At 35.4% G+C, this 17,234-nt stretch overlaps 1 protein-coding gene across 3 annotated transcripts in view; it reads right to left on the bottom strand.

Annotated features, from left to right (window-relative positions):
• The window catches only part of LOC138707524 (uncharacterized), a 737,224-nt gene that overhangs the window by 272,942 nt on the left and 447,048 nt on the right, over positions 1-17,234 (bottom strand). For all 3 annotated transcript variants that reach the window (XM_069837052.1, XM_069837051.1, XM_069837053.1), the window contains 2 exons: positions 12,859-13,036; positions 6,078-6,228 (listed from right to left, as the gene is read on the bottom strand). In XM_069837052.1, the coding sequence (XP_069693153.1) occupies positions 6,078-6,228; positions 12,859-13,036 (329 nt within the window). The remainder of the gene's footprint in view (positions 1-6,077; positions 6,229-12,858; positions 13,037-17,234) is intronic.

Here is a 17,234-nt window from a genome sequence, read left to right as displayed (position 1 = left end):
GTACGAAATAACGCCACTTTAACACTTCAGTCACTTTTGCTCTGGAAATAAGTTATGTACAAACATGAAAATTATGAAGTAGAAACTGTAATCTTATCAACAGTAATCTCACTAGAGGTTTTGATTTTATCGATAAATCTGCGAGTGGAACACGAGCAGATTTATCTAGAGAAAATCAAAACTCGAGTGGGATTTATTTGACTATTACACGATTAGAAGAAAGTAGGCTATATAAAGATTAGAAGTAACAAAGTGTACAATAAAATATTAATTGGCTTACGAAAATACAACTGTCTGCAAATGTATTATTGTACCATCTCAACATTACGCTAGATGGCAGTAGTGTTTTATGATGATGTTTTCTTGTTACCGGTATCAGTTGTGCCAACTACGGAATCATCATTGAACTCTGTGGACTGTTACTAGTCAAGAAGGCTTTGTTGATTCAGTTTCATTTTTATTAAAACATTTGCATTCCATTTCAGTCATCCGGATCCCAGTAATCAACGTCACTTGACAGATGATTTTAAATAAATCTTAGTATTAAATAATCTCTGTTACGTGACTATCCATAATATCATATAGCAGAAGCTATAACAAACATAACCTAAATAATATAAACAAGTGTTAGAAAAGTTTTAATTAGGGATGATGAAATAAACAAGAAACGTTTTAATTAACGATGATTAAATAATAAATAAACATGGATAATTTTAAAAGAAACAATTATTGAAAGTACAATTTGCAAATTAGAATGTTTTGGTGGTTCAGTTGATGTTATATTGGACGTGTGCGTAAAAGAAGTGAACTCGTTGGTGTACATGGTGTATCCCTCAACTCATTCAGGATTTCCGAATGGTGCTCTTCATATATGTTCTTGAATGCCAAAATGCGAGTCATATTTGAAAGTGATGTGCATCGACTGGAGTGGTTTGTAATTTTCTGTTTTTTGACGGCCAGACCAGTGCAGTTTGAAATGTTGGCAAACAAAGAAACAAATGCTAGGGTAGTGATGAAAATAAACAAATGCTAGGGACACGATAAAATTAAACAAATGCTAGTGACGCGATAAAATTGTGCGATAAGCGGCCATGATTGGTTGAAAGACGTCCTTTCGTACCGTTTTATTGGTCGAAAGTAGTGTGACGTAGTAAAAGTGTAATAGTCATTACAAAATAGCACAATGAAAATGGATATATTATATACCGAACAAGAATTAGAACTCAAATAGGAAAAGTTTGTAGACTGGCGTTATTAGGAACAGGTTGTCCAATTAACGCCACCTATTTTCTAGTAACCTATACACTTATAATTGTTAATGAATTATTTTTCCTAAGCAACACAAATTGAACTAAGCGACTAAATTTGAGTTTCTGTTAATAAAAGATACAAAATCACTCAATTCTTGATCTGAAACTGAAACACCAGATGGATTAGGATAATATGTTTTCCAGTGACTCGTTACTTTGAAAAAAAAAGAGACAATGTGACACAGTAGAAAGTTATTACACACAAAAGCATTTACCTTAGTTTAATATGAATTTTTTTCCAATAAGTAAAACAAAAAAATTAAGTTATGTAAAATAAAAAAAATTAAGAGTTCGATAAGCAATTGAACCAATATCATCACTGCACATTCTGAACATTTGTAAGTTGAAAGCTTAGTGCTTTTCCTGATGTTTTCACACTGATGCTGTACTGTCAGCCTTAGTACTAACATAACCTAAAATTTTGTCTGTAGACCTTTAACGCCACATGGCGTTATAGCGCTACTGAGTACTTGATAACATGACATGCCTGTTTCTGTAACATTTTCAAATTTTATAAATAGCAAATACTTTCTATACATAGAAGAATGTTTAAGGAGCACGAAAATATATAGTTTAATATAGTTATTATTTGCTCAACACACAAAATAAAATATTGCCTCTTACCTTGATATAAGAACAGCCATTCACTATCAACACACAACAGGAAAATGATGGAATATAATGTAATTCTTAAATGTCAGCGGACAGCTAGTAACTCATTTCATCACTAGATTGCAAGCGAATGCAGGCTACAGTAGTGCACTACCGAAAACTTGTGTCGTTAACAAATTTTAATAGGGTGGCGTTAAAGGTATACATGGCGTTATTTGGCTCAGGGACCTTATAGCGTTTCTCGGCCAATCACCGATCAGTATTTTTCTGCCGCTTCTCCACTTCTTATTGTATAGAATGGGGTTGTGGATGAATATCTTGCATGTGCTGTGTTATCTTAATAAATATCAGTGAATTTAGCGGCTGTAATTGAGCATTTTTAAACGTTATTTTATGGGAGAGAAAGTATCACCGGTTGGAGAGAGAGGACGACCACAGAAACGTATAACAGCTCCAGAAATAAGTAATATTTATATTGTACAGTGATTTATATAGAACTGACACATTTCTTTCATTAATTGTTTCAAAACGAATTGTGCTATGGACAACTTATTATACCTAAAATGTAGAGGAATTTTGGGAGATTATTTACCTCTATAGCAAATGTTGTCCGGCGTTGTCAAATCCGGAGATCTCGGTGGCCACAGGTTCCTGGAAATTATTCGGTCGTCACATAACCGGATAAATGGAACCATGCTTCATCTGTGAACCATGTGATGGACAATATGGGAGGATTTTGCACAATGAACGTCTGAAACCAACGACAATAAGTTACTAGATGCGCAGATGTTTATGTTTTATTTCTATTGCTGGCAGCTGTTTTCGACATTTTGTGTCAACGTGAAAATTCAGTACACATTAAATCAACGACTCTTCCTTGTGAAGCAATACTGGATTACGAATTCAATTACAGCTACTCAAAGGGCATACCAGAGAGAATTTGGTGTTCACAATCCTCCCAAAAGAAACACAATACTGGGACTGGTAAAAAAATTGGAAACAACTAGATCTCTGGTGAGTGAAAAGGGCAAGCATGGTTCATCTACGCTTCCCACGGTTGTTGTTGACGTAAGAGCACGACTGGAGCAGTCACCCAAAAAATCATTAAGACGTTTGTCGCAGGAGACAGGGTACACCTACTCAATGTGTCAGAGAGCCTAAAGCCATATAGGGTTACGGTTGTTCATCGGCTACAGGAACCAGATAAGGATAAAAGGTTAAATTATTGTCGTTGGTTTCAGACGTTCATTGTGCAAAATCCTGCCATATTGTCCATCACATGGTTCACATATGAATCATGGTTCCATTTATCCGGTTATGTGACGACCGAATAATTTCCAGGAACCTGTGGCCACCGAGATCTCCGGATCTGACAACGCCGGACAACATTTGCTATAGAGGTAAATAATCTCCCAAAATTCCTCTACATTTTAGGTATAATAAGTTGTCGCTAGCACAATTCGTTTTGAAACAATTAATGAAAGAAATGTGTCAGTTCTATATAAATCACTCTGTACTTTGTTATTTTGTAAAATGTACTCGTCTAAAGAACTTAATAAGTGGACACTATTTTTTACATTGAATTTAAAAATATGTTTGAGCCAATGTTCTTGTGTAATATTTTAATTTGTCACTGTCAAATACTACATGATCCCAACTGGTCACTTTCTAAACTCACATGTTCCAAACGGAGCACTCTCAGAACACTCATCATCCAAAGGTCATTGTCAAAACTCGTATGATCCATAATTTAAAGCTAAATAACTTTTACGCCTGTACACGTAAATAAAGTTACAAATCTGAATAATAGTTTTAATCATTGCTCTTTCATTTATTATCCTTCATTGTGAAGAAAATGGATTCAAGTATTAAAAATAGTTTTCTCTCATTTTTGAAAATTTTCATTTTTGAAACGAGTTATGACTCTAACCGGCTCATAACAATTAGCATATGTAGCTTGAATCCAGCCATAATATTATGCTGTACTTTCATAAAATATGATTTTATTTTATATTCGGAATTTATATTTACTATTCATACAAAACTACAGGGACATCATTTCATTTTACTAACATTTTTAATTTTAACCTGTCTATGCCTTTAGAGAACCGGAAACACCGTTCGCTACCCCCTTCCACGACTGGAGTTCGATGATACTGGCGTAAAACACAAACGCATCACTTTACTAGGTATAGGAGGTAAGAAAAGTAGTTCGTCCATTTACGTAAACTAGGAAATATCGCAATTTTGAATTCGATAATTTTCATTAGGTGTTTGTTTAATCAAAATGCAGTACTGTATTAAGAATAAGTGTTTTTACTCACGAACTGAGTTATCCATGCGAAGGTATTCCTTATGCAGTATATATTATACTGTCTACAGCACATTAGCGTACAATATAAAGAATGAAGTTCAATTGAAAAATAATCATAATATGGATATTTAAACACATTTTTGAAAATGGTGGCCGTTCTTTTCGATACAGGCTTCAGTTCTTTTGTGCATGTTATCGCACTATAGACTATTGCATCTAATTCTAACTGCCAGTTTCGTCCTTCGTACTAGTAACTCATGTTGAAATAATTCTGTACCTACTCTATACAAGAGTACCTTACGTACTGTAAATTCAATCTTCACTTCTGCCCGACCCGCACAGATAAAATTACTCAGACATGCTAGCTACTGTCCGTCCAAGTGGTTATGTCGCAGGATCGTAGAAAGGGGGGGGGAAATCACGTGATAGTTAATTACTTAACGAGGCCCTTTTATTTAAGTTATTTTAAACAGTTGTATAATATTACGTAAACGTCCAATTCCTAACAGAAATTAATATTTTCAGAAAAGAGCTAAGACAGCCCAGCTTTTACAGAGGGGCGAGCAGAAGCAGGTGGGGGAAATCGGGATGCGACGTACGCAAACGGACAGTACCTGTGCGAAAATATGGTTAAATATTGAAAGCTCTTTCGTCACTGGAAAACGCGAACATATTTCTGGAACGTACTATACTTACTAACTCAGTGTTGTTTACTATATGCAGCCTTGATTCTGTCTGGAGGACAGTTGGAACTTCATTAGTAGAAGGGGTGGGAGTGATGTATATTCAAAAACTCAGGCACAATAAAAATTGAAGTAAAAATAAAATGATGTCCCTGTACAAACATTTTGCTTCGGAACTTTCAAGTCATTGTTTAAGAAAGCATTTCAAGTAGTATGGCCAATAAACCAACCTATCTGCAATATTTGGCAACGGTGACTTCTTTCATCAGGGGTAAAGTCTAACAGACCACACTTTATGTCAATAAGTTACAAAAAAAAAACAACAATTTCTGCGAATCTTTATACTCGTAGCTGTTAAGGTAAGCGTTCACTACATCGTATCGCACTCATCGGATGAATCGCACGCAACGGATATTTTAAGTGCAGTGCGTTCACTGTAACGGCTCCACCTCATCGCCTCATCGGATTCCCTATCAGCTGTTTAAAACATGACGTCGTACGATATTGACATTACTGAAAACAGAGGAGTTGAGGTTAGGTCTATTAATTATGTCTGTTAGCGAATAAGAATTTGTAATTGCTTCATGCGTCTTAATTGAAGAGGAAGAAACGAAAGAAATATTGGTTACATAATATATTTGCAAGAAACGACTTGATTACTGTAATGGGAACGCCTCAAAGTATATAATTCTTCGCAATTTTCTACACGCGAAATAAGTTTTCCGTCTGCCATTTTGGCCCGACACTGTACATGGCACAACATAATAGTAACAGTTGACCAATTAAAATTGATTTATTAAAGACGTCCATGATCGCACGCATCGGAAAAGTTGCCCATCCGAGAAACGTGGACGGATTTGCCGAGAGGCGATGCGTCCGATACGATGTAGTGAACGCGGTTACAGCAAAGATAGTCTTCTTCCGATGCGTGCGATTCGTCCGATGAGTGCGATACGATGTAGTGAACGCTTACCTTTATAGTGATAAGGTTCACAGAATTAGGAAAAGCGTTTGTGGCAGTATTACACTAGGTAAGGAACTTCAATCCAGGTTTATTTTTACAACGCTCTTGTAGTTGGGTTTTAGTCTGATATAGTGTACTGCCACTTTATATGTTTATCATGTTATATTATGGTAAACGTTACATTCCGTGCTTACCTGTGCAGTAAATCAAAGCGTCCGCTTCAACCTTGGAATCATCCATAAAAGTAAATCCTTCACTAGAAGCTGATTTGATGCCTGGCACTTGCTTAACATTTGGGGGTAGATTACACGTCAGCGGATCGGGTAAATTATGACTAAGGTAAATCTGAAATAGAATGAAATTTGAGTACAAAAGAGACTTCGCCAAAAATAAAAGAATTTCACACTGTCATCTAAATACAAATGAAACATGCACATAGAGTGTTTAAAATATACAGAAAAATTCAGGGTTGGATTTCATACATGTAGAGGATAAAAAATATTATATAAACATGAGTCCAAAAATTGGTAATTATTGAGATATCAAACCAATTATTTTATATTAGTGCGTTACTAGCTCAAGACGAGTTTTACATTGATGCACTATGTTTAGTACCTTACAAGAGATGTTCCAAATGTCCACCCTCTGCAATATCGCAGTCTTCTGCTCCTCATCTCATCGAGGTACGAACTCGCTCAAAAATGTTGGTGTTATATATATTGTTTCACAACCCCACACAATTCTTGCATTAAGAGTTGCTTGATCTTCCACAGTAATTGTGTATACCAACGGCTTTAAATACACTCACACAAAAAAGTGCAACGCGTTTAGATCAGGTTAGCATGGAGGCCAAGCAATTGGTCCACCACTACCTACCCAGTGATCAGGATAACATTCATCCAGGTGTTTACGGACATAGACTAAAATGTATAGGGGCACCATCGTGCATGAAGTACATCTCTTGCCAGACTGCTAGTGGAAAACCTTCCAATAAATGTATGGTATTTCAATAATTATCAATTTCCGGACTCATGTTTATGTAACATTTTTTGATATTCTACATATGTTCATATTTTAAACACATGATAAATCGCGGTAACGCAAGAACTTCCGCGAAATTTCGAAAGTCGCGAATTATCCGCAAATTAAAGTCCAACAAATGTAAGTTCTGGTTCTGCAAAATAATCTTACAAAGTTATATTTCTTCGGATCAAATTTCTACAAATTTAATGGACAAAACTAAAATTATTTATCTCACTTATTATAATAATACACTGCTCTCTTAAACTGATTGAGCATATTGGGAATTAAACCAATGGTTTTCCCAAAATACGCTATGAAATGTTTCATGTAAAATAATTTTTACCTCGAAAAGGAAGCAAAAAAGCGCAAAGTTGTATTTTTTGTTTGAAATATCTCAAAGAATAACCCCCTGAAATTAATGACATGAATTACGATTTACTCTGCAATACGATTATTTTAACGCTCATTTTCATTAAGTTCAGTTTTTTCAAACGATAGAATCTTTTCTCAGATTCTATTTGATCTAGAGAGCTTAAAATTTCAGGCATTATTTCTTTGGGCGTTTTACATGTACTGAAACAATTATGAAATTTGTGAAATTTTGGAGGTGTTACAGGGGCTAGTGTACAGAAAATCGTTGAAAAAATATGCGATTGGGTAAAAATTACTTCTCGGCAAGAAAATAAATAGAAGGAAAACTATTTCAGCATAAAATCAAGTTACGTGTACACGACCTGCAAAAAAATCAGCTGTCTAGCTTCAATAGAATTCGAGAAAAAGTTCCTTATGTAAGACGCAATTTAACATTGTCAAGATAGGCATTTCCGTATCCTTTTAAGTAAATAAACAAGACGGAGGGATCTTCTTCATAATACAAATATGTTATATTGTCATATATTATTCAATATTATTCTAACCTTCGTACCGTCAACATTATGTATTTACTTACAGAGTTTGTCTATCTTCACTTTGGTAAAGCCGGCAACAAAGCTAGAAACCACAGTCAGTTTTCTTTCACTTATATCATTCCTCAATTCTAGTGGTTAGTCATTCGAAGGGTGTGCATCACAGAGTATGGATATATCGTATTTGAAACTATGACGCTACATATTTCATGTACAGGGACATCACTTTATTTTTACTTGCATTTTTATTGTACCTGCGTTTCTGAATATACTTGATTCCCACCCCTTTAACTAATATCCTTGCTCCCGTCAGCCATACAAACTTAGTGTCGCTATTGCATTCGAAGTCTGCTAGCAGTGAAGTAAACATTACAGAGTATAGTGTGTTTCAGAAATATGGTTGCGTTTTCTAAAGAAGAAAGAGCCTATATTATTGAAGCTTATTACCAGGAAGGTAATTATGGAGATTAATTTTGTCATTTGTGTATTTTAATTTAAGTGTCGGAGGAGATTGTTGGAGATTGATTTGTAATCTTGTCGGATATTAATGGAAATTTTGGAAAATACAATTAACTCAGTATGAATATTACTTTCCAAACAATTAACATTAAAGGTTCGTTGGATTCTGGTAAAGGTGCGGTATGGCCAGTAGACAATATTTGTTGGATTGAAACTGCACTTAACACACATTCATTAAAATCGAAAAAAAAAAAAATTGCAGCCCTCAAATTAACACTTTCCAATTATTTGTGAAATGTTGAATTCTCCGTCTTTTGAGTTCACTATTGTAATCAGAACACCTGGAATACCATGTAATGTAGCCTACTTGATTGTATAACAAATTGAAATGGAAAAAAAGAGTTCGAGAAAATAACTCAGAATATGAAATTCGCTATAAAATGGCGCAATAATAATAATTCGCGAATGTGTTCATATTTCGCTATTCGAACTCTATTTCCTGTTTTGTCGTGATTGTTTTATCCGCATATTATTAATCAGAATCACTTAATTCGTAAAGATTAGTAAAAATATATAGTATATCTATTACTGTATGTCATGATTTTCGAGATCTCCATAAACACCTGGCCCTGCTTACTTCGCACAGGTACGGTGTGTAGCATGACTGAATAACTTAATCTGTGTGGACTGAGCAGAAGTGAAGATTATAGTTACCGAAAGTACGGTAATATGCTGAATAAAGTAGCCATTATATAATGAATACAACCGCCTGAAGAGTTGAATTTGTGAAAAAAAAAACTGTTACTACTCTACTGTATTTTGATAAAATACCGTAAAAGTAATAAACAAACTGAAAATCGTAATATCGTATTTACCTGCAAGATAAATGAATACACTACTTTTCTATCCTCCTATAGCTAGTAAAATGATTTGTTTACATATTGCACTAGTAACACCAAGCACCTGTAATGGAAGGGGGTAACAGTGTTTCCGAGTATAGTCAGGTTAATGTTAAAAATGTAGGTAAAAATAAAGTGATGTCCCTGTATTAAAATTGCCTATTGATTATTGAAGTTTTCTGGAGTACATTTAGTTTAATTGAAAATAAGCAATTAAATATTCAATTAACTGCGAAGTTGCGACATGGGTATCACGTTCATGGTTTTAGTGATTCTATGGCAGCCGTGGCGAAAATGTGATCGTGCGCCGAGCCAATGCGTAACCTGCAACGTGCATAGCACCTATAGAGTGAGGCAGACACTCGAATGGGAAGTGAAGCAACTGACTGACTTATTAACGGAAAAGAATGATGTCATCGCAGCTGTAACAAAGTGGCTTTCCTCTGCTAGTTCAGATTTTTAACGAGCGCGGAATACAGGCTCTTGTTCATCCCTGACAAAAATACATAACGTATGGTGGTGACTATATGGGAAAAATAACTACAGGGACATCATTTTATTTTTACTAACATTTTTAATATTAACTTGCCTATACCTCTGGATCAACGCCGTTTGCTACCCCGTTCCACGACTGGAGTTCGATGATACTGACGTAATATACAAAAAAAATCACTTTACTAGGTATAGGAGGGAAGAAAAGTAGTTCATCCATTTACGTAAACTAGGAAATATTGCGCTTTTAGGTTTGATAATTTTCATTAGGTTTTTGTTTAATCAAAATACAGTACAGTATTAACAATGCGTGTTTTTACTCACGAACTGAGCTGTCCATGTGGACGTATTCATTATGCAGTGTATATTATACTGTCTACAGCACATTAGCGTACAATATAGAGAATGAAGTTAAATTGAAAAACAATCATAATGTAGATATTTAAACACATTTTTGAAAATGGTGGCCGTTCATTTCGATACAGGCTTCAGTTCTAATGTACATATTATCTCACTATAGACTATTGTACGTAATCCCAATTACCAGTTTCGTTTTTCGTACTAGTAACTCATGTTGAAATAATTCTGTACCTACTCTATAAAAGGATACCTTAAGTACTGTAAATTCAATCTTCACTTCTGCTCAATCTGAAAAGATAAAATTACTCAGACATACTATCTACTCTCCATCCAAGTGGTTATGTCGTAGGGTCGTAGAAAGGGAGGAAATCACGTGACAGTTAATTACTTAACAAGGCCCTTTTATTTAAGTTATTTTAAACAGTTGTATAATATTACGTAGACGTCCAATTCCTAACAGAAATTAATGTTCTGAGGAAGGAGCTAAGACAGCCCAGCCACTAGCTGGCGAATAAAAGCTGGTGGGGGAAACCGGGATACGACTTAGGCAAATGGACGACAGTACCTGTGCGAAAATGATTCAGTATTGAAAGCTCTTTCGTCACTGGAAAACGCGAACATATTTTTGAAACGTACTGTTTACTACGACTGTAAGGCTACTGTATGTGCAGTCTCGGATCTGTGTGGAGGACGGCTGAACTTTATTAGTAGAAGGGATGGGAGTGAAGTACATTAAAAAACTCAGGTACAATAAAAATTTAAGTAAAAATAAAATGATGTCCCTGTATATGTTGCTGAAATCTTGCTCTATTTAACTGTGTTATTATGTTCTCCATATCTGTTGTAGTTTACATGAAAATAAACAGAAGTCATTACTTTCGGAAAGACACTCGTAGTTTGAACTCATGAGCGAAAAATAATAACTCCTTTCTTCAAGTAACGTGTTGCAATCGTTTCAACTGCTGTGTGCCGATACGCTTCACTGGCTCCAATCTGGGCAGATACTACCCCTTTCCACTGGCTAAATCTTCACAGTCTACTATATACAGTCACGAAGCTTGAGTTTTGAGGGTGCTAGAAACAATAGACTGTAATGAAGCGATATTAGCGATCCTAGTGGTGAGCAACTACCTAATGTTTGCATATTTACTACGTATTGAGCTTCGCGACTGTATATACTATACTGTGCTTCAGCGAAGGGACAGTTATGTCGTTTCTCATTGCGATCACTCAACGACTTACCACAGTCTAGTACAGTCATGTCAAGTGATGCCCATAGGCGCAAGTGCGCGCTTTAGAGGTCAGGAGAGCCTGAGCGCTTTACAACGGAAAGGAAAAAGACAGACGAAAGAGGTAGTATATGCCGCTTGGTCGAGCTGTATACACGGATGGCCAGCACTGATTCAATAGATAAAGGGAAGAGAACTTATTAAAATTGTATCCATGTTAATTTTTAGATTTGTCTGAGAAGTATAAGCCCATTATAGGAATGTAAGTTATAATTTTAATGCTTATTTTTCACAAGTTTATTTTTTATTCAAAAGGAATATTTTCTCAACCTTTTTTTTAAAGAAAAGTGAAATTTTCAGACATGTTTATTTAGTAGCCTTACAGGTACTGAAGCGATGTTTTCGTAAATCTAATATAAGTATCGTAAATACGTATTACTGGAAGATAGTGTATTGAAATTTTTGAAAATATTCGCATGGAAATTGTTTGTAAGGAAATGAATTAACAAAGCAACTACTGTTACATCACAAGCAAAAGATACGTGCCCATGTGTTGTATAAATGTCAGCTCTATAGCTTCAGCAGATTTCGAGAAAATAATTTAATATTCTGATGATAGGAAGTTGCTCACAAATATCACCTTAAAATCATAATGCGATAAGAGTTTTGTTGTGTAATATTAGTTACACTTAAAACAGATACAGTACCTAGGTAACTTTGCTTTGTACTGTAATATTGTTTTGATTAGTTTATTGATTACTTTTGTAAGGTTAAAAATACCATCAATATGAATTCCAACTTATCATGTCATACTCAAGCTCTTTCTTCTGAATATCACTTTCTTTATGAATGATGTGTTTCATCCACTTAATACAGTATAATATTATACTACTATGGAATTTAAGTGAATATTACTTCTTAACTCTCTATTATGTTATTAAGACTTAGGGGAGAGTCGGGTAATATCGGACAGCGGGTAATATCGGACAGTGAGTTTCTTTCATCTACCAGACGATGATAGTACCTGATTGACATGGTTACGTTTCTGTGATGTCGCATAGAGAAACGTAACCATGTCATTCAGGTACTACCATATGGTGGTAGATGAAAGAAACGCACTGTCCGATATTACCCGATGTCCGATACTACCCGACTCTCCCCTAAAACACAAGTGCAATATTAAGAAATTAGTGTTAGTACTTTTGTTTTACAGACAATATAGATAATATTAAACAGAAAGAAGCCATATAGAAATAACGACATAAAATTTCACGTTCCGTTTGAAGTTTGTGCACAACTGTTTTTTTTTTAATCCAACAGGCTGCTTATTCATATACATAACCGTTTCTCATTCCATTCCCAGCACTTCATGCCCGCGCACGGAGTCAAGGTCAGAAAAATGCGCTTGCTTTGACACCACTGGTCTAGTATATACAGTCACGAAGCTTGAGTTTATGAGGGTACTAGGAACAATAGACTGTGCAGGTACCATTTCACATTGTCTGTAATGAGGCGATAGTAGCGATCCTAGTGGTTAGCAACTATCTATGGATGCATATTTACTACGTATTGAGCTTCGTGACTGTATATGCTAGACTGTGGACTTACCTCAACTGCAACTGTGGAGACTTCCATGGCGATGTCCACTCCCGATGAGGCTGCACCAAGAATCACCACGCGCATGTTCCTGTACATGTCACTCGAGCGGTAATCTTTGCTGTGTTGAGTCACGCCTTTAAATTTCTCCATGTCTTCAATTTGTGGTATATAAGGTACAGAGTAATGCCTATGTGAAGATAACATTTTACATAATTATTATTCTGTTGCTCTCACAATAATTATTAGGTGTAAATATAGGAGCCAATTGTTGAAGAGATAATTACTGGAATTGATGACTGAAATATTGGCAATTACTTATTTTATTGTATTTCGTTCAAAGTGAAATTTGAAAATTTGAAAATATTGCACCTACAGTTCTCATTTTCTTCCACACAAATTACTTGGCATATACATAGAATACATACAAATTTTCAGCTCAATTAGTAAATATCTGGTACATTTTTTAAAAGTGTGTTGTAGAAAATAATTTTAGTATTTCTTCATCTCTTAGAAAAATTATTTTTAAATTGAAATTTTACTATTATGTTCAACATATTGTCAACAATTATTGGTAAGAACATTTTAACTGTGATAATAATTTTTGTTTAAAAAATGTTTATATTTCTGTAATTCAAAGGCGAAAAAAGTTGTCATGATTGTAGAATAGTACATTATGCAACGAGCCTATAATGGTGGTAATTAAGACGCGAGTATGTTTATGAAACGAGCGCAAGTGAGTTTCATAATTTTCATACGAGCGTCTTAATTACCATTATAGGCAAGTTTCATACGACTTTTTATGCTCGAGCATATTTCTAACTTGAAATTATTCATAGGTATTCATGTTATTCTTATCTGACTGGGGAGGGGGACTGACCATGTGCGATATCTCGTAAATTCTGAGATGTGCGCAGACGCGAAAGTATTGATTTTTTCCGAGAAACCAATGTCATTGACCTTGATATAATCTAGAGAGTAAAATAAACATTAATCTTGATATAACATTGAAATTGATTTAGACATTGAAAAACGAGGTGACAAACTGAATTTATTTGAATATTATTTACAATTAACGCTAATTATTATAGTAACAGAACATAACCTTCTGCGACAGTATTGGATTTCCAACCTCCGTGACGTTTCGCTAGTTGTCTTTCGATTGGAGACCCGAGAATAATCGATACTTGCGCTTTCATATTGCTACAATGTTGTTTTCTGATTGGTGGAAAACCTGAACTTTAATGAATATGTGTACTTTAATGAGGTCATTAAAGGGCTGCTACCAGGTGTATAATTACTACATTTCGGCATGGTCGAGCATAAATTATTTTTTCAATCCCTTTGAAATTCTTGTAAGATATCCATGCGAACTTTCTTACAGTATAGTCTGAGAGAGGCGTGAAAAAATTTTGATGTAGCTAGCTCAAAATTTATGGAAGGATATAGGTTTGGAACATGGCCAAAAATGTAAAAACTAGAAACCAAAAAAAAATGGAGTTAAACAGTAGCGACTTCAGCGGATTTAAAGTATGCACACATTTAAAAATCGCTGCCGAAAGAAGTGTTCCAAGGGGCGCAAGTCTCTGAAGTTTTGCGAAGAGCATCCGTAAGCGTCGATATATACTTTATGAGTAAAAACAAAAATTTTGTATTTTTTTCGTGAAAAGTGTCATTAATCCACTTCAGTGTAACCTTAACTGCGAAGTCGCGCATGCCTTACATAAATTTGCTTAAATTTTACAAACGGTAGGAATAATAAGAGGAATGACAAGATAAATAAGCAATAAGAAGTAAAGTAAAATACGTAGAATAAAAAAGGCAAAAGGTAAAGGTATCCCCGTAACATGCCATGAAGGCACTTGGGGGGCATAGAAGTAGAGCCCCATGCTTTCCATGACCTCGGCACTAGAATGAGGTAGTGTGGTCGGCACCACGCTCTGACCGCCTTTTACCCCCGGGAAAGACCCGGTACTCAATTTTATAGGAGGCTGAGTGAACCTCGGGGCCGTTCTAAAAAGTTTGGCAAAGAGAAAAAATCCTGATACACTCTGGGATCGAACCCCGGACCTTCCAGTCCGTAGCCAGCTGCTCTACCAACTGAGCTACCCGGCCGCCCACGTAGAATAAAATAATAAGAAAAATAATAACTGCAATATATTTACAATAGTTAAATACAATTATAATAATAGTAGCAAAAATCATAACAGATGTCAATAATGTAAGAATTAAATAGTAATAATTCCTTCTACTGATTTAAATTTCAACTACTACACTCTGGCATTTCTTAAAAGCATTGCTATTTACACCAGTGTTCCGAAGTTTGAACATTTCGATTGTTAGGGGACAGCCCTTAAAAATCATTGCAGGTAATTGGTTCCATTCATCTATCTTGATAATGCGTTGTACAAGTACAAATTACGACATTTTACTTCAATGATTACAAAGTATAAGTGATAGTTTAATGAAATGGTTGTACAAATGAAGATAATTTGATTGAAAGTTTGTAGCAACTGCAATATTTTGATGTAATGGTTGTTCATGTCGCAGTATTTTGGTTAAAATTTTGTACAAGTGATGATATTTTGGTTGAACGCTTGTACAAGGGACGATATTTTGGTTGATATTTTTAAAATAACAATATTTTGTACGAATGGGCACATTAGACGCAATAGTACAGGTGAATTTATATAAGGTAGGTGTCCCTGATATGGCCATGCTAAGGTTTGAGAATTTTTCTAGCCGTCATTTTGAAAAAAAAAAATGTAAACCACTTTTTTCTTACTCGTTCTCAGTCTAATGGACTTTCTTAAAACAATTTCCTTTCCCCATAAAAATAGCTTTAATTGTCCAAAAAGTCCCAAATTCCAAAAGTCTACCTAGTGGCCATATCAGGAACATGTGCACATGATATGGCCACCCTTGTTCCATGTTCTACAAATCGTGATTGTTTTCAGTGTGAAAGCGCAGTTGTGCTAAAATTAAATAATTTTGGTATAAAATGAATAAACATGACACTTAATAATCTTTTTTTATAATTCAAAAGTGTAGTAAAAACAGGTTTTTCCATAAAAAAATAAGTCGTTTTTCTTAAAATACAAAATTTTTGCGTAATCCCAGCTGTAAGGCATGTAAATTTGTCAGGTGAAAAAATAAAAGTGAAATGAACTTGATATGGCCATGGTGCATTTGATATGGCCATATCAGGAGCAGGTAAGCTTTCACAAAAATTGTTTGATTATGAACAACTCGTAAAAGATACGCCATCAACGACAACACCAATCAACAGAACATTAAAAACTGAATGGAGTACTATGGTTTTCATGAAACAAGTCTTTGAAAAATTTGCATAAAACAAAGGAGACTTATCAGAGAAAAATAAGAAGAGGTCACATGAAAACCGCAAAACAGGCAACTGACGCCATATTGCTCAAACTGATTGGATGGAAAACGATCAAGTGACATACCAGGATGTCCTTTCACTGGATGCTGCTGCAATTTAGCGGATTTTTTGGTTAACTAACTCACAACAGGGGGGGTGGCCATATCAGGAACATGGCCATAACAGGAGCACCCACCTTATGTTTAATAGTTGTACGAAGAAAAGTATTTAGAAATAAGTTCTATGAGTGTAAAGTGTTAAATATGTTATGCCCCAGGGCTAAAGAACGCCCTGTAGCATGATTTCCTGTGGAGTATTAAATTGGAACTAGGAACAGTGTCAGCGGAATACACGGTCTTGAGATGCTTAGCCAGCGGTATGGACAGTCTTGTCGGGCGTGTGGTAAAATCACTGCCTACAACGAAAGTATTCTTACGCTTCAGATCGTTGCTGGCCCAATCCCATTGGTCCAGTAGGACAAAGCATGCATTTTAATTGGTCAAATTATATCACGCATTATTCGGACTCTTTTCTTGCGCGTAATCTCATTATAGTGACTTGTCACTATAATGCACTAAATCAAAATTAAATGTAAGAAATGATTGATTAAGACGATATTTGTAAGTACGTGAAATCAAAAGTGTTTTAAGACCATCTCACTTGGTGGATGGGTGGTCGGTAACCCGGGCGGGAAAAGGGTACCGAAACATAAAAAGTGTTGGAAAGGAGACGCGGGAGGCAGTTGGGTAGTTGGAGAAGACTGACAGAGAGTGTGAATTTCAGAGACTCAGAAGCGGCATGGTGTCATCTGATGAAATACCCTGTAAGTAACTTGTATATTTTTTTGTAAATATAGAATATATCAAGTAGTGTACAATAACGCAATCATTTTCAGACTTAGTTTAGTAGCCATGTAGTTTCCTATAGTATCCTGAGAGCTCCAGTTATTCCCGAAAAGTAGTTTTCCATTGTTGTGTACAATGGTGGTGTCGGAAATCCAGCTGGG

Source organism: Periplaneta americana, chromosome 10, assembly GCF_040183065.1.
Source record: "Periplaneta americana isolate PAMFEO1 chromosome 10, P.americana_PAMFEO1_priV1, whole genome shotgun sequence".
Taxonomy (NCBI): Eukaryota; Metazoa; Arthropoda; class Insecta; order Blattodea; family Blattidae; genus Periplaneta; species Periplaneta americana.
The sequence above is the reverse complement of the archived record's forward strand: the minus strand, read 5'-3'. Positions and strand labels throughout refer to the sequence as shown.